The 23997-nt window shown below is 37.3% G+C and overlaps 1 protein-coding gene across 5 annotated transcripts in view; it reads left to right on the top strand.

Annotated features, from left to right (window-relative positions):
• Lingo2 (leucine rich repeat and Ig domain containing 2) overlaps positions 1 to 22165 on the top strand; it is a 1171857-nt gene extending 1149692 nt beyond the window's left edge. For all 5 annotated transcript variants that reach the window (XM_028878475.2, XM_028878483.2, XM_028878480.2 and 2 more), the window contains one exon: positions 12235 to 22165. In XM_028878475.2, the coding sequence (XP_028734308.1) occupies positions 12269 to 14089 (1821 nt within the window). In that variant the 5' untranslated portion in view covers positions 12235 to 12268 and the 3' untranslated portion in view covers positions 14090 to 22165. The remainder of the gene's footprint in view (positions 1 to 12234) is intronic.
• Positions 22166 to 23997: the final 1832 nt, after the last annotated feature.

Below are 23997 nucleotides of genomic sequence, written 5' to 3'. Positions count from 1 at the left end.
CAAAAATAAATGAACAAAATATAAACAGCTACAACAAAAGAAAAACCTCAGGTTTCAAGAAATAGTGGATAGGAACATTTTTCTCCAATACTGAAGCTGCCACCTTAGACAAATGAGACATCAGCAAAAAGGACGATTTTCACCTATAAAATCATGAGATAAGTTGAAATGCGATTATGTGGAGTCTTTAATAGCTTTCCCCGGCAGCTACAGATGTATCACACCCTTTACCTCTTTGCTGGAAAATCTGCAAAACAAATATTAAGTAGATGTTTTCCTGTGGCAGAGTATTGGGATTGGTTTTGTACGTTCAGGGCCCCTTTGTCAGTGAGAGTGCATTTCCCCCATGTCCTAAATGTAGCATGCGGGAGAAAGTTAGCACCATGGTTGCCTCCTGTCTTTCACAGTGCTGAGTGCAGCCTAAGAGAGAACTTGGAGCTTAGCATGTAATATCCCCAGAGAGTGTGGAATGACTGACGACTCAGCCTCAGCTATGTATGAGATTCCCTTTGATTGGAGATGCAAAAAAGGAGTCACCTTTAAAACTATCTGTTCCAGAAAACACTAACTGCTCAGATGTTTGCAGGTCAGTAAGAAGTGTCCTAATCTGCTGACCTCTCCTAGATAAACAATCAAAGGGAACTAAGGGACAAAACGAAGATAAGATACTATTTGATGACATGTCCAAAACTAATTTTGTATTCATTTACTATCAATTCATATATACTTTATCATAGTAAGTCAGCAGCAGCTCATCTGCAAACAGATGAATTCGCATTATCTTAGAGTCAAATGATAACTTCTGAATACCTAATAGTCATTATATTCGAGTAACTATATATCCTGAACTACCTTCAGTTATTTGAAGAATCAGTGCTGAATAAGGTTTCCCCTTCTGCATGAGCCCCTGAGTAACTTTGATCTTCACCCTTTACGGTTGACATTAACCATTATTTTATAACGCAGAGCACATTGGATGATCTACCAATCTGACTTCATAATGGCAATCATCTTTTCTCCAAGTTTCAGTATCAAAACTGTAGCTCTCCCAACTAAAACTGAATAAAGGAGTAGAGGTGGAAATATAATGCTTTGTATGCTCTCTGGAGATTATGTAGAAGGATAAATTGTGTTTCCTGTCAGGTTTGAAACTTTGCGCTTCAATCTCAAGTTCACTTGGTTCCTTTACTTTTTTTTTTTTTTTTTTTTTGTCTATTTTATGTGTTTATTTGTTGTTTTTATCTCTGTCACTGGTCAGCCCAACTTTTATCAGACATTATGAAATACTCTATTTTAATTTTACATTTTTGCTACTGTTTACTTACTTTTTTTATTTTACAATACCATTCAGTTCTACATAATAGCCACAGATTCCCTTGTTCTCCCCCTTCCTGCTCCCCTTCCCTTCCCCCCAGTACACCCCCCATTCCCACCTCCTCCAGGGCAAAGCCTCCCCTGAGGACTGAGATCCACCTGATGGACTCAGTCCGGGCAGGTTCAGTCTCCTCCTCCCAGATTGAGCCAAGCGTCCCTGCATAAGTCCCAGGTTTCAAACAACTAACTCATGCAATGAGCCCAGGACCAGGTACCACTGCCTAGATGCCTCCCAAACAGATGAAGCCAATCAACTGTCTCACCTATTCACAGGGCCTGATAGGTGGACTGGAGAAATGGCTCAGTGGTTAAGAGAATTGGCTGTTTTTCCAGAGGTCCTGAATTCAATTCCCAGCATCCACATGGTGGCTCAATTGGTTCCTTTAAAGAATGTATGCAACCCTACTGAGTTTTAAGATTTGCATCTAAACTTAGTTTTCTGGATTTTGGGTTTGTAGGTTTGTGTTTGTTTCAAATCCTTCACACAAGTTTCCAAGCTTTCTATTATCTGAGATCTATGACTGATAATTTTAGACATCTGGAATGTTTAAGTTTGTTTTATGACCCCAGATTTATTTTGTGCACCTTTATTTATCAAATCCTTTGCTACCCTCTCTTCACTATCTCATTCCCCTTTGCTACCCAGTCCTTCCTCCATTTTGGAAATAGCTTTTCTCATTTCCTCAAACTGGAAGCCTCTGTGTCCTGATCTGAATGGATCTCAGCTGAATTGCTGATCAAAAGCCTAAAAGCTTAGAAGCCTCTAGTTCCTGGTTTTCATGCCTTATATATCTTCCTGCTTCCTGGAATTAAAGGCATGTGTCACCATGCCTGGCTGTTTCCAGTGTGGCTTTGAACTCGCAGAAATCCAGATGGATCCCTGCCTCCAGAATGCTAGGATTAAAGGTGTGTGTGCCACCATTTTCTGGCCTCTATATCTAGGGGCTATTCTGTTCTCTGACCCCAGATAAGTTTATTAAGGTGCACAATATATTTGGGGGATACAATATCACCACAGGAGAAAACACAATCATTAGCCCACATAAGATTTTTATAGAGATTAGCATAGTGTCCATTTACTGTTTGTGCCTTGTTCAATTGCCAGAAAACTATATTAACCACAGAATTTCGAGCTTAAGATATTTATCACTTCTTTATCACTCTTTCATCATCTATCTAAGTAGCTGGTCCCTTTCAACCTTCCTTTTACACAATACACAGGTGTCACTCCTTTCTTGTCTTGTGTTTTTAAAGACTACATCTGTTTAAAACTCTCCACTTCTCTCCATTGTATAATCTGCCCACTTCTCCTGACTGCTGGATCATCCATTCGGAGACTTCTTCCAGTGTTCTCCTATCGTCCAAGGAGATCCGTGACTTGCTTTGGTCTCCATCCTGACAAACAGAGTCTCTATAAACCAAATCATTATCTCTTATTAATGGTTATAATGATAGTTATTCATGTGCTAGGCACCTGGTATATACATCTTTAGTAATCAGTGCCCTCTTTCATAGTGACAGATCAACAGAGGAGATGGTGAGAATCATAGATATCACCATCCATGGCCTATAACTAGCAAGTATATGAACCAGAACTTGAGCCATGTAAGTGAACCCTAATACTTGCTTGTTCTATTCTTGTAGGTTGACTTTTTGCATACTCCATGATGCTTACATCTGTGTTTCTCCAGTTTAAGAATAAGTGGGAAGCAAGTAGCCAGCATAGAAAAAATGTGACTATGAAAATACGCAGCTTCATGCACTAAGCTTAATAAGGTACTAATCATTATGTTTGCAGAGTCCCTATGATCAGAATTAACGGAAAGAGCCTAGTAAGCTCCCTATAGATTTCAGTTTCCTGCTTTATTCTTAACAAAAGTTCATCTTGTCAAACATTAGTCACAGTTGGACATTATGAGCAAGCTTTGATTGTGAGACTTCTGCTGACAGCGAGAGCTAAATGGAGTCAGCAGTCTGCCCTTCTAGACTAACACGGAGAAACACTGGAGAGGCAGACAATAAAATCACACCTTCTTCCTCAGGTCCCAAGCTGTATCAAAGACGTTGTCTGAGAAGTGGGCCCAGATTTTCTACTTTTGCTAGCAGTAGAGCAGACAAACTGTTCCAGATCTGAAGCAACCTTGCCTACTTTCTGCTTCCTGGTTGCATATCTCTTTATTCTGATGTTTATCATATTGTAGTATTGGGGTTCATAAAGATAATTTCCTTCAAATAAATAATGTATTTTAACTATATTCACCCCAGTTCCATTCATCTCCTTGTTCTACTCCTTCTGTTAGACTCCTTCCTTCCTCAAGTCTCCCTTTTATTTTCATATCATATGTTTATAGAAGAATTCTAATACCCACAAATCAAACATGGGTTATTTGTTTTTCTCTGTGTGTGACTTTTTGCTCAGTATGATATCCCCACTTGGATAAATATTCTAGCCAACAACACAATGTCATTCTTTTATGGCTAAATAAAATACCGATACATATTACCCACTCATCTACTGATGGATACCCAGGCTTACTCCATAATGTGGATATCTGAATAGTGCATCAGTAGCCTTACCTGTATCTCTGTTGTGTTGACTTAGAGTTATTTGAGTACATACACTGGAGTGGAATAGTTGCATTATCCACTAGTTCTAAGAGAAAACACTATACTGAGTTCATCATTTGCTAAAAGGCTGTATTTTCTCCAATATATGTTTTTTGCATCTGACTACATATCCTTTTTGAAAGCCCTTTTTACTAGAGCCAAAAAGTCCATTTTTAAAAGAAAAAAATTTATTAGTGCCAGACATGGTGGCATACACCTGTAATCCCAACACATGGGAAGCTGAAGATTATTAAATCTGAAGCCAGCCTGTGCTATATAGTAAGACCTTGTCTAAAAAGAACAGATGACTAGATATAATTCAGGTTCTGCAGTCAAGATCAAATTACATAGTGTTTTCCATGGTAGACACTCTTGGTTAAATTAATAGACACAATAAAGATCCTTTCTCTAAATCATTATTAATATAAATCATAATAAGATGCCAATTATTTTCTTATCTAGCTGGTTATTTATACATTGAGCAAACTCTACCACATATGACAACATGCTCCAACAGAACTTAAAGAATGATTTGTTCCTTACCATCGATTTAAAATATATTGGAAAGTACTAAACTAATGATATAATAAAACTTTTATCCTAAACATAGAGAGCCAGAGACATATAATTATAATACAGATTTACCATCTTACAAAATAAATACTGTAATATATATATATATATTTGAAAATACTAATTCTTTTTTAATTTTACTAATTTTTAAGCTTTATTTTTTGAGAATATAATTACATTATTTCTCTCTTCCCCTTCCTCCATCCAAATCTTCACATATACCCCTCCTTGTTTCCTTTAAAATTCATGGATTCATGGCCTTTTGTCATTTGTTGTTGTTACGTGTGTGTGTGTGTGTGTGTGTGTGTGTGTGTGTGTACATACACATACATCTATATTCTTTTTTAAAATAAATTTATTTATTTATTTATTTATTATATTTTTATATCCATTAATGTTTTGCCTGAAGGTATGTCTGTTCAAGGGTGTTGGATCCTGTGGAATTGGACTTACAGACAGTTGTGAGCCGCCATGTGGGTGCTGAGAATTGAACCCACATCCTCTGAAAGAACAGCCAGTGCTCTTAACTACTGAGCCATCTCCCCAGCCCCTACATAGATATATATTCTTAAATACACAAATACTCCCTGTGCAGTCTTGATAATGTCGCTTTACTCATGTTTTAATGGATGACCAGTTAGTACTGGACAACCAGTTTGTCACCCTTCCTTGAGGAAGAAGACCGTTTCTCCCACTCTGCATCGCTTAGTGGCCTGAAGCTCTTTCTGTACACTTGAGGCCTCTTGAGCATTTATGTTGGCATAAGAAGTAGAAAATCATTGATTTGTTCAAGGACTCCCACTTCATCTTCCAGTAATGGACACATTTGAAGGAGTCAAGATATCCTCTCACTGTTGTTGTTTTAAGGCCTTATCTCGATAAAGGACAGTAGGTCCCACTCACTTATCGAAAGACTAGGCGTCACCTTTCCCTCTTTCTCCCCTGCACTTTCTACAGCCAGTTCCTAAGTGCAGCACTTCTGCTCCGCATCAGAATACCTCTTGAATGCCCAGAACCACAACTCTGTGACATTGTTATTCTTGGTTTCATTTAAAACAATAGTCTTCTAAATTTATAGCTTCAAGTCTTTCCTTTCTGCAATTTATTTTTCCTGCTGCCTTCAGATTAATCTAAAATTTAAATCTGATATCATCACTCCTTTGAATGAAACACTTTAATGGCTTTCCATTGCCTTCAGGATAAAGTCAAAATAACTTATCACAGTTTACAAACACCTTGCAAATTCATTCCCCTAATTACCTCTTCAACTCCTCTGAACTTTTCATCCTTTGTTCAGCCCATTCAGGACTGCTGTAAATTCTCTATAGCGTGGATTTCTCCAGTGGGACTCTCCCTTGTTTCCCGAAGAAGAGGGGAGGTTAACTGGAAATATAATGTTGACAAGGTTCCATTACTGTGACAAACCTCAGACACATTCAGTTGTAAAGGAGGGAAGATTTTGACTCCCAGTTTGAGGACTTTCCATCTATGTTCTCTCAGTCTGGTTGCCTGGTGCTGGTGATAGCACAGTCAACCCTGTCAGAAATGTGTAATAGAAGCGAGCTGTTCGTTTATTAGAACTGAGAAACAAAGAAGAGAGAGGGGGAGGGTCAGAGCCCGTTCATGGACACACATCCCATCTCCTTGCTCCCTTTCCCTAGGACCCGCCTCCTAAACCTTTCCCTATGTCCCCAGAGCAGGTAAGGCTGGGGACCCAAGCTTTTTCACATCTAAGACCCAAGCCATACAAATGTCGTCTAAATAGACTGTGATAAAATAAAAATATTTACTGTATTCACTTTAGCAACAAATAATGATACAAATCTGTGGGTGAAAAGTAATGAAGAAATTAATATACAGTACTAAGAAAATTGAAATTTTTTTTAAAAAAAAAGATAAGAAAAAGGAGCAAAAAACTCAAGAGACAGCTAGTTAAGTTCAAAATGTCTTCCCTAAATACAGCATGATGGTTATATTAGATTTAAATGGATTACGTAAGACAGGATTCAAGAGCAAGGACTCACCATGTGCTACAACAGAGGCTGCTTACATGTTAAAACACCAACATGATGGAAGTATGGAAAAAATACCATGAAAAACCTTAAGCTTAAGCAAGCAAGAGCTGGTCTATTAGTCATTCCAAATGTCGTGTTTGTCTGTTTTAGTTGATACCTTAGAAGCTTAAAAAAAAAAAAAATCACATAAACCTAACCTGTGATCCCAGAAAAAGGATAATACTTAAGGGGGAAAGTATTGGTTCAACAAACTGAATCATTGATAAAGCAAATAATTGCTAGTACATATTTCTCAGAGTCTAATTTTCACAACTATTTTCACTTAATCTTTGACCTGTAGAAAAAGCTAGACTTCAATTGTATTTCTAGTGGACTATGAATAGCAGACATAATTATTTAAACATAGGTTAAGCTTTATACATAATCACCAGAGTTTCTGTTTCTCCACCTTTTACACTAGAGGATTTTGCAAGCACACCTTATAAGATCTTAATTCTACTTTAGATAGTTTTTTTTTTAGTTTTACTTGGTTGATATATGAAATCTGTCTTCAGTATTGTTTTTTAAAGCTGTTGAAATTTATTCATATATTCTGTATCAGAAAACTGAAATGAACTGATCTAAATGAAATAAACCCAAAATCAATAACCCAAAAGAAAAAAATTAAGACAAGGATCATTACTTCAGGTAAATATGGGCTCTTTCCAACAATAAAAGATGATTATATCCCAAGTTAAACCTGTGCGTAAGCTCAGAGCTTCAACATATGAGAGAAAAAAGAACCATAGAATTCAGGGAAACTAAAAATTTTCTGTTTGTATTGAGGTAGTTTACCTTCTTTCTTTATTTTTCTACTTTTTTTTTTCCAAGACAGGGTTTCTTTGTGTAGCCCTGGCTGTTCTGGAACTTGCTCTGTAAACCAGGCTGGCCTCAAACTCACAGAGACCTGCCTGGCTTTGCCTCCTGAGTGCTGGGATTAAACCACTGCTGCCCAGGGTATAATGACTTTTAGAGAGAACAATATACCCTTAAATGCAAAGCCACATCCACCTCTAGTTGACACAAAATAATCACTGAAATAAGTAATGTGGAGATATAATAAAATGATCTCATCCATTTTAAATAATTGAAAATTTACATAACATACTCTATAACCACAACAGAAGTTATAGTATATCTAGAAAGGACCTGGATATTTGAAAACACATCAACTAAACCAAAATCACTCACAGGTCATAGAATGACAGTAGCTCTTCAAAGGGCATGGGGAGGACCTAGGTTTTAGGTTGATGCTAGAAAGGTGAGAAGTGAGAGATATCTGCACAGGCATCACCCTGATAAGTATTTCATATGTGCTTACTGTAGGAGAAACAGAAACTGAAGTTTCAATTCAACCAAGTTAACTCCCTGTTGACAATCCCTTGTTTGTTTCCTCTACAGTCTGCAGCAAAATTGATACCTTGGGCATTCTGCTCTTTGGTGTTCTCCTTTTACAGCACAGAAACTGTACCTACTCCACTCTAAAAATAGTAGTGACAGTTAGTAGTTAGCTTAAAACAATGAGCATGCTACGTCTTGCAAGCAAAAATGGCTTAGTAACATTCATCCAGAAATTACCTTTACAAACTGAAAATATCCCCCCTATAGTGCTTTAACTATATTTTATAAAGTTTAATTAAAAATTATTCAGTGAAAAATGATTTATTTTTATAGTGGCACATGCTTTTAATTCTAACACTCAAAGGAGGAAGGGCAGACATATCTCTGTGAGTTCAAGGACACCTGAGTTCAATGCCAGCCAAGGATACATAAGTGGGACTCTGACTCAAAAGAGGGAAGAGAAAGAAAGAGGGTGGGTAATATAGACCCCCTACAGGGATAAAGGTATATGAAGACATGCCAACTTGACCATTGGCAAGCCAGCAACAAAAGCCTCAAAAAAAATTAAAGAATCAACTATCCTGCAACCTTTTGTTTTGTGTTGTTTGAGCAGATAAAGAGAAACATGAGAACTGTTTGTGTTGCTAGAATCAACATTTTAAAAGTTAAAAAAAGTCACCAATCTTTGAGCTGGGTTTAAGCTGTGGAAGCTAAAATAATTAAAGGGAGCAAATTAACCCAAAGTAAATTAAAACTCCGAAACACAAAGGGTAAGAACAAAGATTAATAAGGTAAAATGACATAAAACAAAAAAATATCAATACAAACAATACTTTGTATCTTAGAAAGTTCAATGAAATTTATAACCTTCTAGCTTATCAAAAAATGTAATAAAAACCCACCAAAATTAAAGACGTGACTTCTAGGTCTTCCTGACATTAGAGGGATAATGTATCTTTATAGCAAATACATTTGATATGTAGACAAAATAGAAAAATTCCTGACTAAAATTGATACCAAAAGAAATAAAAACACAATGTTATCACTAACTCTTTACAAATGCATCTACAGTCAGCACAATTATATTATTATCTGGTTAGACATTTTTAAGCAATTAGCAAACTGATACTGATATATGTAGATTCATATATCTAGAAAAGCTACAAGATTCCTTGAAAAGACAATGAAAATTTTAGTATTATATGTCTTATTTCAAAACTTAAAAGTTACTATAAATAGTAACTATAAATAATGGATTTAGTGAAGGATAGACAAGCCCATGGAATGGAATAAACTCTGGAAATACACATGTGGGTGTTTTCCATGAATTCACCAATGCCTTGGGGCCACTAAGAAGGTAAGGCAAGTGTGTTCAAAAAGAGTTACACTTGGGCTGGACAGTTGTAGGTCTCTCCAGGTCTGCCCCATAATATATACAAAATAAAATAAAAATGAATGATAACTCTAAAAATAAATTGTTAAAGTAAAATGTCTGAATAACACATAGAGGAAAACCCTCATGACAGCGACATGAGATAGATCTCAGGTACAACAAAAAAGAAAAATCCAATTAGACTTACTGAGGTCCTAAAACCTGTTCTTTAGAGGCCAATAAGAATACTAAAAGGCAAACTAAAGAAATGCAGAAAATATATGCAATACATACATCTAATATTGAATAATCGGTATCTAGAATATGTAAGTAATTTTTACATCTCAGTAATTAAATACAACCCAAATAAAAGCGAGGCAAAATATTTGAATACAAAACGTATCAAATAATTTTATAAATAGCCAACAAATTCTATATGAGAATACAAGGAGATACAATTACATACCCACTAGCATGGTAAAAGCATAAAGACAACGCCTGAGCTATAGAACACTTGATGTGCTGCTACTGCGAATGCCCAGTAGTGCCATTATTTGGAGGGAAGGTTTGTTTCTATGACACATTTTCATATGATGTCCATAATCACAAATGAGAAAATGTATTACATCCTGTTTCCATGCAAATAAATTTAAAATTCAATTTTATTATGTATTGGTTGCTTGGTATGTTAGTATGTAGCTCAACAATACTTCATGTTCCTTAGCTCACACTGTCATACATTTCTAGTTTCCCTCTATTAGAGACAATCCAGTAGGATACATGCATACACATCCACACATAAACACATTTAATTATTTCATAAAGATGTATTTCTAGATGTAGAATATATGGCTCAGAAGGGTTAACATGTTAAATGTACTTATATTTAAACTTGAAACATATAAGTTAACCTCATTAATGCATTCCAATTTCAGTTTATACTTCAAATTAGTATGTGAACATTCATTTCTTTCTAACCTTGCTAATTCTTGGGTAAAATTAATGAACCTAATTTTTTTAACCTAAAAGCAAAACATGATAGAGTTGCAATATTAAGCAATCTTCATTTCCCTGCTTACTATTGAAATTAATTGTCTTTGCTTGTATTTATTGACTATTTTCAGATTTTATTATATCCATCGCCTAGTTCTTTCTTGGCATTTTTCATTATTCCTGATAAACAACACCTGTTCATTTATTACTGCCTTCAACTCATTCCCTCTCATATGAGTTTAAAATATATTCTTGAGGTTACCCTGTGTATGTGTGTGTGTGTGTGTTTATCTGCTATACTAATATATTGCAAATTCATACAATATAAGTATCCTTTTCATTCCTAGTTTCTAATGTTATTCATAAAAATGCTTAATTCATATAAAATTGAATTTTATTTAGGTGAATATGAATATCTCCAATTCCTTATATTTTTCTCAGTGCATTTTAAATATCAACAATAAAAATGATTTTCAAGTAGACCTCAAAGTAATTCCTTACTTAGCTTTCATATTTTATATTAATATCACATTGCCTCATTATAATTTTCCATATCTTTGTAGTAGTGCTATTATCACTTTTAGTTTTAATGGTTCTGATTGGTTTACCATGTGTGTGTAGCTTGAAAACAAAATTTTATTGTGTATTACCAACATGGTCTTTTATAGTAGAGCTATAAAAACATATAACTGAGCTCTGACATTTTCAGAGTTTTAATTTTTCTCTGTAACAGACAAATCAGAAAAATTAAAACTTAAGAAATATATGGAACTAATGTCAATTATTAAACCCAGCTGAAGAATCAAATAAAATTTTCTTAAGTTATGTATATATCCTGGCTCAATTATTTCAGCTGTAGCATTAATTTTTAAGTTTAAATATATTTTTGTAATGTCTCTTTATTGAGAATATGTTTATGACATTTACTTTTATCTAAATTTGGTTTATCTGTTTAGTAAGTTGAATTTGGACTCCTCCGTACAACTTAGTAGCTGCCATAGTAGTTCTGAAAATTGCTTGTCAAGCTTATTCTAAGGAATTTTATTATTCAGTAATGGTGTTGACTGAAATAAGATTTACAATATGAAAATAAAACTATTTATTCTGTGACATGCTGATTTTCTTACAGCTTGATGCATAAAAGCTTTGTTTTCTTACAACTACATCTTTCCTATCCTAGATATTTAAGCTAACATCACAAGAGCCATATTTTTATTGTAGTCACAGTGGTTTCTCAAGCCTGTGTCATCCCTGTAAGAAACTCAATGGCAGAGTGGTAAGACAGGCAAACCTGTCTCCCTAAAATAAGCAAGTTTCCTCAGTCAAGATTCATTGAATTCAGACAGAGGACTGCCTTAAAATTAAAAGTTATTTTTATACAGTATATACATATGAAGAAGAAGTTGTCAACACCTTGCAGTAGATGTTAACTGGTTTCAATATTGGACCCAAGGTTTTTGTTAAAACTTCTATTAGCTTCATTTATAATAGAAGATGATCTCCCAAACAGTAGAGATGCAGATGCTCATTCATACAGAACTAGTGTCCTCTCAGCCACTGACCTCTGTCTCTTTCCTTTTGAATTTTAAAAATAAGGTCTTTTATATGCGGAAAAAATATGCTGTTTGCTTAGTCTATGCAAGACAATAAACTTCCAATCCTGAGTTGGTCATAACTCTTAGAAGCTCTTATGGTTACCACCTCCATTGTCTCCACTCAATAGCCAAGAACACTTAAGTACAGAAGTGAAATAAGTTGCCCTAGATCATGTAGGTAATATGGGAACCCTTGAATATAATCCCAAATCTGGTTGCCACCAAATCCGGTATCCTTGTTTTATAACTTGTTTCCTTAATTATGCACCATTCCTTGTCTCTGTCCTAACTGTCCTTTTCACCTTCTCTTTCCCCATCCATGCAGGCCCATAACCAAGGTGTAGACTAAGAAGGGAGTCATGCTTCACACGGCCGTACCATGCTGGCAGCCATTCCTGGGTCTGGCTATGGTGTTACTCTTCATGGGATCCACCATCGGCTGTCCTGCTCGCTGTGAGTGCTCTGCCCAGAACAAATCCGTTAGCTGCCACAGAAGACGTTTGATTGCCATCCCAGAAGGTATTCCCATTGAGACTAAAATCTTGGACCTCAGCAAAAACAGGTTAAAAAGCATAAACCCTGAAGAATTCATATCATATCCTCTCTTGGAGGAGATAGACTTGAGTGACAACATCATCGCCAATGTGGAGCCTGGAGCATTTAACAACCTCTTTAACCTGCGTTCCCTCCGCCTGAAAGGCAATCGCCTTAAGTTGGTACCGTTGGGAGTATTCACTGGGCTGTCCAACCTCACCAAGCTTGACATTAGTGAGAATAAGATTGTCATTTTGCTGGACTACATGTTCCAGGATCTACATAACCTGAAGTCTCTAGAAGTGGGGGACAATGATTTGGTTTATATATCACACAGGGCCTTCAGCGGCCTACTTAGCTTGGAACAGCTCACCCTGGAGAAGTGCAACTTAACAGCAGTACCAACAGAAGCCCTTTCCCATCTCCGCAGCCTCATCACCCTGCATCTGAAGCATCTTAATATCAACAATATGCCTGTGTATGCCTTTAAAAGATTGTTCCACCTGAAACACCTAGAGATTGACTATTGGCCTTTGCTAGATATGATGCCGGCCAATAGCCTCTATGGTCTCAACCTCACGTCCCTTTCCATCACTAACACCAACCTGTCCACTGTCCCCTTCCTTGCCTTTAAACACCTGGTCTACCTGACCCACCTTAACCTCTCCTACAATCCCATCAGCACTATTGAAGCAGGCATGTTCTCTGACCTGATCCGCCTCCAGGAACTTCATATAGTGGGGGCCCAGCTCCGCACCATTGAGCCTCACTCCTTTCAAGGGCTCCGCTTCCTCCGTGTGCTCAATGTGTCTCAGAACCTGCTGGAAACATTGGAAGAGAATGTTTTCTCCTCCCCTAGGGCTTTGGAGGTCCTGAGCATTAACAACAATCCACTAGCCTGCGACTGCCGACTCCTCTGGCTCCTACAACGACAGCCCACACTACAGTTTGGGGGCCAGCAGCCCATGTGTGCCGGGCCAGACACCATCCGTGAGAGGTCATTTAAGGATTTCCATAGCACTGCACTTTCTTTTTATTTTACCTGCAAAAAGCCCAAAATACGTGAAAAGAAGTTACAGCATCTACTAGTGGATGAAGGACAGACGGTTCAGCTGGAGTGCAATGCCGATGGAGACCCACAGCCGGTGATTTCCTGGGTGACACCCCGAAGGCGTTTTATCACCGCCAAGTCCAATGGAAGGGCCACTGTGTTGGGTGATGGCACCTTGGAAATCCGTTTTGCCCAGGATCAAGACAGTGGCATGTATGTTTGCATTGCTAGCAATGCTGCTGGAAATGACAGCTTCACTGCCTCTCTCACCGTAAAGGGATTCACTTCAGACCGCTTCCTTTACGCCAACAGGACCCCTATGTACATGACCGACTCCAATGACACCGTTTCCAATGGCACTAACGCCAATACTTTTTCCCTGGACCTTAAAACAATACTGGTATCTACAGCCATGGGCTGTTTCACATTCCTGGGAGTGGTTTTATTTTGTTTTCTCCTTCTTTTTGTGTGGAGCCGAGGGAAAGGCAAACACAAAAACAGCATTGACCTTGAGTATGTGCCCCGAAAAAACAATGGTGCTGTTGTGGAAGGGGAGGTGGCTGGACCCAGGAGGTTCAACATGAAAATGATATAAGGGCCCACCACACACACTACTGTCTCTGTGTCACTGTTGGTAATGAGTAAGACATCTGACATAGTGAATCACAAGGTTATCAGGCAGCCTCCTGTGGTTGTCCCTGTGTCAAAGCGGGGTCCATGGATGCAGGAAGACTTCTCATGGAGACTGGCCGATTAGAGGCAGGCAGGCATGTGTCAGAGCCCTTCACACAATGGGATACTAATTGTTTGCATTGCAAATATTGGCATTCTGGGGATCTCAGTAATGAACCTGAACCTTTGGCTCATGCTGATGGACAACAATTCAACATTTTCTACCACTGCAAAAACAAAAGAAAAAAATAAAATAAAAAGAACAACCTACAGTGTAGGATTTACATATTAAAAAGACACATTTGTCTAAAACATACTCTACAGTAAAATTTGTATTTATTATTATCATTTGTTAAAACCTTGCATCATACAATACTGTTGGTTCAGCACCAAAAAGAGATCAATATATTCTTTTTTTTTTTTTTGAAACATATATGCTGTATATGTTTTAAAGCAATATGAATGAGAGGTTGTGCTTTTAGTTACTCACCAGTATAGATCCAAGTGTGATTTCACCTTCCTTTTGACCACCAATAAACCTGAGAACAGATCCCTGGGGTAACAGGCAGAGATGTGTTGAGAAGTGTATGTCTGATGTAGGATGCCAAGAAACAGGACCCAAGTCAAAACTGCTCAACTCTGTTAACTTCTGTTACTATAAATAAAGGCATGTGCCTAGTTTTGATACAGAATGGAATATTTTTTATACGTACACTACCAACCTGGACCAGTTTACTGTAACAGAAGCCTTTGGGTTTCTCCGGAAGGTGGTATATCGCTAGATGTACCTGTAAAATGCAAGGTAGGTGTCATTCATAAAAGTAACCCATTTAGCTGGCCCTTAGTTCTACTCTCACTAGTCACTGCTCATGGATTAATGACAAATGGAAAAGGGAGTAATGATTATGTATAATTATTTGGCAATGTTTACTAGTAGCTGATATCAAAAAATCTGTTGTCCAAAAGCTCTCAGAATAAGGAGTTTTCAGAAGTCAATTAAAAAAAAAAAAGCAGGGTGATCTGAGCACATTGTGACAGTGATGCAGCCAATGGTCTTTTTCAAATGGGACAGCTGTCTGCCAGATGTCTGAAAGTCAAAAGGAACAGACAGCACATGACACTCCCAATTTCTCAATTCAAGTACTGCATACATAGTATGACCACAATTAGGTAACTTCAGGATGTTTCCCTGCTTCCTAATCAAGACTTTTAGTTTCATATTGAAAACTGTGTTGCATAGATAAGAAGAACCTGTTTTGTGTAAAGTAGTGAAAGAAAAACCTGTGTAGATTTAAAAAATAAGATTTTATTCTTTCACTGGGGAAAAACTAAGGTTATAGTTCCACAAATATATAATGTTGTGTTGATTCTTTCACTTTCTTGACCTGAGCATATTTATCCAATTTAGTTGGTGTTAATGTTACCACTCCAAAAAAAATAGCATTAATATCATTGGTGACCTGGTTTAAGGAAGCATAATTCCATTTGGCTTAGTCCTGAATAACTTTCAAAGCGTATATTCACATGCCCTGAAAAACTATTGGATGCAGATTGTATCCTGAAATGATATGTATTTAATCAGCATACACGTAGTTTCTACATTTTTTTCCATTTTGAGAAGATCTGGAGAAAGTTCCTTTGGGATACTTTGTAAGATATGTAAAAAGGATTCTGGGATTTCCTTCTTTAGTGTTATGGGTATGACTCTCAAAGATGTAACTTCTTTAAAAGTTTGAAAATATGAAGAACTTTAAAAACTGAAAAAAATGAAGAATTATTAAATTGGTTTCAATTTCTAAAAGGTTCACAGATTATTTTGCAAACTAGGTAGACAATACATATATACCCAATTCTCCTTTACCAGGGGTAGAAACTGAGATTTTTCTTTTTAAATTGAATAATTGCCTGTTTTAGTTACACTTTATTTAGCAATCCTGATGATTATCAACAAATATTTGAGAAATCAATTTTCCATTGATGGACTTATTCATATCTAATAATTTGTGTCAACCTATGCTAAATTCTATCAAAGTTTCAACTCCTAAAAAATTAAATGTTATGTTCTTACAGTTAAAATGGAAATATAGTCCTCTAAAAGAGAATCTACTTCCTTTTAATTTTGAAACACCTTAAAGAGTGTGTACTTGGCAAATTATGTGTGCGTGTATGAGAGAGAGAGAGAGGAAAAGAGAGAGAGGCGAGCAATTTTTTTTAAAAAAAGGGGGTTGTTATCTATTTTCAGTCAAAAATTATAAAAGTTGATCAAAAGGCTTCTGAGGAAAATGAAATTGGATTTAAGTTAAAAGATAAAACATTTAGTTCAAAGATTTACATGGTATTCTATCAAGAGAAGACAGATTAAATTCTCTGGGAGTTTTGTTCTCTGATCAACAGACTAGTTAAGGTATAACTAAAGAATCTTCCAAAATGAAGAGCCACTAACTCATGAATAGAACAAATGGTGCATTCCATAGCCACCACTTACAAGTTCAAAAAGTTCTAGGTAAGTCTAATAAAGACTCTCAAACGCCCTGTGTTTACTGTATTTCACCTTGGATTTCTCCCATGTGTTTTGAGCATGAAGTACCACTTTTCCTACTTAATTGTTAATGTGTTCAAAAACTAGAGTCTCATGGAACCCCTGTGTGGTCAACTTCAGAGTGGTACCCCACTGAAAAGTTCTTAACCCAATATTTTTAGTAAGAGTATAGTTATTGTTAGAATAACATGATCAGACCATGATAGCAGATTTACCAGATTTTTCCCAAGTGAATTGGCAACTTCTTGCATAAATTAATATACTAAAGGATTTATGAAAAAAATTGAATGGGCATATAATTTCCCATTTTCTCCCTATTAATGCAAATCATAGGGACCTGCAAAGCTCTGTCATTCCACTGACCATAGCTCTGGGGCTTTCATGCAGTTTTACAAAAGGATTCTGTGAGTTTTTCTTTATCGTTATTTCTCTGTTAGAACAAACAAGACTGTTATAAGAATAACTGCTCAGACCAGTATTCTGGCCTACTCATCCCTTTAGACACTTCCATTTCTGAGTTCCTGCTTTAATGTATCCTATGAAGAAACACAACTGTTTGGCCCAACATTTTATTCTTAGTTGAGCAGTAGTCTGTGTGTTATTAAACATTTTCAAAGAAGTACTTACTCTTTCTAGCATTAAATATAAGAAAATTCCCCGGCCAAAGCCCTAATATTCTAAACTGATTCATGGACCCAAATGTTGGTAAATAAGATAACTCACCCAAACAATATGGGTTTGCTGTGATGGTAAGCAATCTCTACTTTGCAGAAATCCTTGTATTATTTTCTCTTCCAGCCCCTTTGCATTTCCATAGCATTTATAATCAAGTGCTTTTCAAGTGTTTTCAAATCCTGAAAATACAGTCCAGAAATTGTTAAGCCTCAGATGTTCATAAGGACATTTATTAAAACTCTGGGTTTGTTCAGCTTTCTCAGAAATTTTGCTTATTAACAACAGTTCTCTTATAATACAAATGTATTCAGAATTTGTTCTTCTTGTTCTGTCAGAGAACTTGCTCTCAGTTCACATAGGAGTTCAAAGGTCACAATCTTCTGTGACTCTTTCTTTTTTTAAAAAAAAATGTTATTTAAATCTCATCTCCACTGAAGCCTGACTTATGTCACTTCCCATTCCTCCAGTTGGAACAGATATCTTTCTGGATTAGAGGCACAAAAGAGAGGCTGTGATCCTAGAGAAGGAAAATTGCATAGAGCTCCGTGTAAATTAACTTTTACTTACAGGGTCTTCCTTCATCTCTCTGTCAAAGCATTTCTTTTATCTTCAGGAGCTGTGCACAGAACTGTGAAACAACACAGAATGTGTCTTGAGGCTCTGTAGAAAAGAAAAAAATAGATCATTTTCAACTGAGAAGACTCAGACCTGACAGAAAAGACATCAAGAATTTAAAGGAAGGCTGGAGGGAGACACGGGGATCTATTTAAATTCTATTTCCTTTATTGCTCATTTTTATCGTCCTCTCCAGCTGAAGAAGAATCGGTGACTTGCTTCTTTTTTACCTTCCTTTGCTTCTCCCCTTCTCGCCTTGTCTGAGTCCTCGCTGTCTGTAGCCCACGTGGGATTCCAAATGGATTCTGTGGGATGTGGACCAATTTAAAACCCAAACCAAAACAGCAACAATAGACCTTTGGGACCAAAGCCATTCATTCTACTTGGTAGTTAGGGTAAAGATGTATCATTTTTATCACTGAAACGAACATTTCCTGGTACAATAACACATCCTATGCCCAGTTATTTCCATTGACTTTCTTCTATTCGGTCCCATGGGTCCAGTACCCTTGACATTTTCTGATGAATTTTTGCAGTTATTCTGCCTGTATAGAAAAGATTGGGAAATAAAATACCATTTGACATCTGCTTTTTTAATTTTTTAATTTGGCTAGGTGGCAGAAGATGTTTTTTGGTACACGAGCATCACTTGGTTTGAATTCCTCTCCCTTTCTACCCTCCAAAGCCATGCCTATGTTAGCCTCCTCACGTGTGAGCCAGCAAAACTATGATTACTGGGGGAGAGAATGCTGCTCAACACAGGCCAAGGGGGAAAGAGATGAGAGCTTCCTGGCTAAGCTGGGGCCTGGGACCGAAATCTATTCCTACGAGGTTAGCTAAGAAACTTTGCCATAAGTCAACAATTAATGGCAGGTTTTCTAACATGAAATTGGCTTGTCCATCTAAAGAACAGTAAATCTAGCTGTGCATTTCCTCCAGAGTGGGCAGGGATCTGGAGGATCCTAATCTACACTGAGCTTCTCAACAGATGGCCATGATGAAGCCCTGGTGACAGAAACAACCAAAATACAAAAGACGTGCTTAAAAGGCTTAAAGCATAAGATGGGCAGATGCTTTTCATTCCAAATATAGGAATTTGAACAAGATAAGTTCATGTGAGTGACAGACTGCTGTCACTCAATTTGCTTCAATATCCCTTCTCCTTCACTCCAAGCTTCCTGCAAGACATCCTGAATAGAAAGGAGGAAAGAGCAGGATGCACAGCAGATTCCTCCTAGTGTTAGGGAATAGATCCCAAACCCCCCTAGGTCAGTACTGGAAGCTTCAGCCAGTATCGAGTCCTATGCATATTGTATTTTACCCTGTGCACAGCTCACTATTGGCAAGATTTAATTTATAAATTAGACACAGTAGGAGCTTAACAGCACTAATAATAAGCTAGAACAACAAACATATTTTAATTTCCAGTTGGAAATTGGCCACTGGTGGTAAAGCCACAGGCAAGGCCTGGGTAATCTCCTAAGTTCCTGTCTCCTTTGCCAAGGCCACTATTGAAATGGTCGTTCCTTCTCCACTTCCCTGTTCCTTACTGCCACTTACACGCAGCTGTCATGCCTCATCAATGAAGGCTCTCTCCAGAGAAAAGTCTTCTTTCATTAGAACTCAGAAATCCTTGTGTACTTGTTAAACTGGAAATTGCCTCAAACGAAAAAAGACGGAAGGAACAGGAAGCCTCCAGTTTTTCTCAGACAACACTTTAGAAGTTAAGGCTTCTCATTCGCATAATCATAATCTGACAGCAATCTAGAGGTTGAATTATTCTTTTTCTCTCTCTCTTTCTCCTAGAAGCAGGTAGGCTGATATAAAGCCAACTTTAAACAGAAAAAAAATTTATTTATAGCCTTAGCAGAAAGAAACGAGCTGGTATAATCAAGAGAACACTTACCATTTTTAAGAAAGGCTCTACCTGTAATATACTAAAAAGCTTTAGAAAAGGAACAAAACTGTGACTGTGTTCTTTAAATCAGTTAACTATATTTTAATTTCAATACAGTTCAGAAGGTAACTGCCCATGCTGAAACTGGATCTAAGAATTTTGTTCCTGATCTGGAAGGGCGCACGGGAGTAGACACTGGCTGCATGCTAGCTCCCTTCATTGTGCCGCACACCTCCCATTCTACATTGCCTTAACATCCTTATTCTACCCTGCATAGTAACTGGCAGAATCTACAAGCTGTGTGATCAAGAAATAGCGACGAAATGGCAGATTTAACATAGAGTCGTGAATTTTTTTCCATTCCTTCCAGCAGTGTGCCCGCCCACACCCTCACCTGTGTACATACCCATGTGATAAGACAAGTGAAACTGAGTCATGAGCAAAATGCAGACTGTGCTATGGATATTTGAAAGGAAACACCCTCCTTTCTTCCCTGGCTATAAAATCAGGTACTCTGTGCCTAGCTGGGCCATTTAGTGCACAATATACTTGTCTTTACATGTTGTAGAGTATTGAAAGTCCCACACATAGTCAATGGCAAAGCTATTGTTTATATATACATTTATAAATAGGTGGGGTGGATGGCTTGTGGTTTTTTTTTAAGTATTTAAAATGTAATTGTTTTAAAAGTTGGCAAACTTGAACAAGAGAGATAAAAATGAAACAAATTTTATGTCTATACTTCGCTTTATTATTTTTTTTAAATCAAAATCCCACTTAAGGACTTCACCATACTGGACATTACTAACCAGAAGCCTAACAAATCTTCTCTTCAGATGCCTGAAAGCCTGTTTTTGTTCTTAAAGGAAATTAGTGCTAAAGATGAAAGGATCTTGATTTAGATTTATGTCTTGCTGTCTGTTATTACTGGGTATTATCATGGGCATGTAGCTTTTTTTTTAACATGTATAAACAAGTCAAAGTATCAAAATGAAATGTTAGAAAACATGATCTGTTTCCTGATTTAAAAAAAAGGGCTTAAGCATCTAATATCTCAGTTAAATATGTGGTAGTATTATTTTTAAAATGGAATGTATAATTTTTAAAAAAGCAATTTGAGTCATATGAGAAATATTTCATTATTGAGAAAGGTGGGTTATAGGAAATCCACAAGCAACATAAGGCTGTTGAAAACATTAGCACCAGACAGAGGACTGTGTTCGACTATAAAGGAAGATGCATATCTGATTGAATCCAATTCTGATGCTGGAATGAGTAGAGGTCTCAGAGAGGCCAGGCTGTCAGGTTTTCTAGTCTTAAATATTACTAAGAGGTCATGGATTGACCTGCTGGACACTGAAATCTACATATGATCAGCCATACCATAAAGATATTCTACTTTAGTAAGGACAAGTCCTGCATTGTTTGTAAAGTTGTCAAAATCATTTGACGTTTAAGCATCCACCAAGCCATACACACAACAACATCATGTTTTTCCTAAGCCTTTGCTCAGCTGGATTTTCATAATCCAAGATATAGTGTAAAGTAAAAATGTGCAAAGTAGTGAAGACGACTCTGGTCTGTAAAACAGCTAATGAGAAAAAGAGAATTTTGTCTGATGTTGAGGAAAGAATGAACTGAAAATTCTTCCTGCGCAATCTTACTGACAAAAGTAAGTCCTTCTGTTGTATACCTCAGGAATAGATTTTGGGAGGTAAGCTCAGGCAGCTGTCATGTTATGGCATTGTATTTACCCTGTGTAGCTCATGTTATGACTTTACCCTGTGTAGCTCATACAGCTTCTAGGAAAGTGGGTAGAAGTATTAAAAGAAGGAGAGAACTCAGGAGTAGTACCTGAATACTCTATTGATGGAAGACAAAACAGATTGGGACTCAATGCCAGGCCACTATAAACACACAAAATCTGTGGCTGCTGGAGAAAGACAATAATAATAATAATAATAATGGTTTACTATTTTTTAATTTCAAAATGGAGAGCTTGCAGTGGGATTTCCTTGTCCTTGAAGAATTTTTCCCAGGACGGCCAGAGCTGGTCAGACAGCAGTCAAAGCTATCAGAGAGTCGTTTTGTACAATGAAAACAAAGACCTGTCTTCCTACAGCATGGTATAAGATATACTGCACACCAATCTCTACCAATACCGCAAACTGGCTTGTCCAGGGAACACCATCAGGTTAACGATGGACCCACTACTTTCAAGCTTGCTCTTAGGCATTGAGAAAGATAAGATGCTGTGAAACCAAATTATTAAATGCATACCAAGCAGATTTTGAATGCAGTTCCCTGGCTTCTAGCCCCATACTTCTCAAGACTCTTTGGTTGTGTACTATGTCATGAACTAGAAGGTCACCATATGTTTGTGTTTCTGTTTTCATTGTTTCTACTTTCTCATGCCCACTCATGAGTATACTGCTCCAGCTGTTCTTGTTATTTCTGTGTCATGATATAGTTAAAAATAAAAATTATGGGTTCCTACTTATTTCCTTTAAAGTGGATAAGCCTATTACAAAACCTTATATTCTTTTCTTAATTATTCATTGTCAGACCCAAAACAAAACGCATGAAGACGAAAGTGTAACAAAGCCAAGAGAAGGAAACAGTGGCGAATCTGAGGACAAATTCACTGAACATTTCTACTACTGGAGAAAATTTGAAAACTCTAGCTTCAAGGGCTTGTCACTAGGTGCCTTTCATCAATTCGTAGAAATAACTCAGTGCAAAAATTATAAACCTTTGTCAAAAACCTTGGATTGGTAAGAAAGTCCCTTATTACAGCTAATACAGCCCTTGTTTCATTCCACAGTACTCTGTACTGAGTAAATCAGAACATGTTAATAAATTTCTATAAATATAATATGAATTTTAATCTGTTACACACCACACACACACATACACACACACACACACACACACACACACACACACACACACCACAATATTACTAAGTGCCATTTCACCAAAAGATAAGGAAAAAGAAATGATAATTGGGAGGTTATGTGCTACCTGAAGATTGTCATTATCCTATTTGAGCACCAATAAAGAAAATGAAGATGAGAATCTTCCAGAAGTCACAGACTGAAATTTTAACACATGCCACTAGATAGGGCATGTGTGTGATGGAAAGACTGTAAATCTTACATACGACTGCAAAATAGGTATTTATTGTCACATTAGGAGACAAATCTATTTACCAGCTATCCCTCCAAGGCAGAAGTAACATTTACGTGAACTTTTTCTAACTGCAGCCTCACTGGGCATATTACTCCGTAGCACGGGAGATGGAGACGCTGGTACTGAAGTGCAGAGGCAGTTCACTGTTTCTAACCAGCTCCTTTAGCCGTGGGCTATTAGCTGCATGTACAAAAAGACTAATAGTTCACATCTGTTTTACACATACATAGCTCCCATGAAAATTAAATACTTCTTGAAAACACATACATGGAGGGGGAATGGAGAGGGAGATGGAGAAGGGGAGAGAAAAAGATGGGGTGGGGAGAGAATACACTATGGCAGATTTCCTTAAGCCCCCCACTGTATCAGTTGAAACACCCTACTGGGAATTAACTCACTGAGCATAGAACAGACATGTAATGCAGAGATTACCTGGTCAGCTCCACCACCTTGGTTTATACGAGCCCATTCATCTTAGCAACACCCGGAGAGTCCAGTTGCCCAGGCTTCAGTGGCCTCAAGAGTCCTCCCTGGCACTGATCTAAGAAGTGGCTGATATTATTCAGGACTAGATTCAGTATAAAGCACACTCTGCCCATTTCATTCTGAAGTGAGTAAATGGGTTCACAGAAATGGAAAATAACTGGAAAACATCTCCTGGCTGGTAAGGAGAGATAACAGTGGTTCACTGTTTAGTTCAGTGTCTTCTCCAAATAGCACTTGTTGTAAACTGGGAGGCACAAACCTTTCCACAAATGGCAGCAAGTGAATAAGCAGATGGAGGAGAGTCGAACTCTGGAAGAAGATCGGTGGTGTTTGTTAACGCCACACTGCCTCTAACAGCAACCTTCATGGTTTGAGTTCAAAACCATAAGCAGACATATTCTGTATTTTAGAAAACCATTGTAAGTGT

This window comes from Peromyscus leucopus, chromosome 2, assembly GCF_004664715.2.
Source record: "Peromyscus leucopus breed LL Stock chromosome 2, UCI_PerLeu_2.1, whole genome shotgun sequence".
In the NCBI taxonomy this organism is placed as follows: Eukaryota; Metazoa; Chordata; class Mammalia; order Rodentia; family Cricetidae; genus Peromyscus; species Peromyscus leucopus.
The sequence above is the reverse complement of the archived record's forward strand: the minus strand, read 5'-3'. Positions and strand labels throughout refer to the sequence as shown.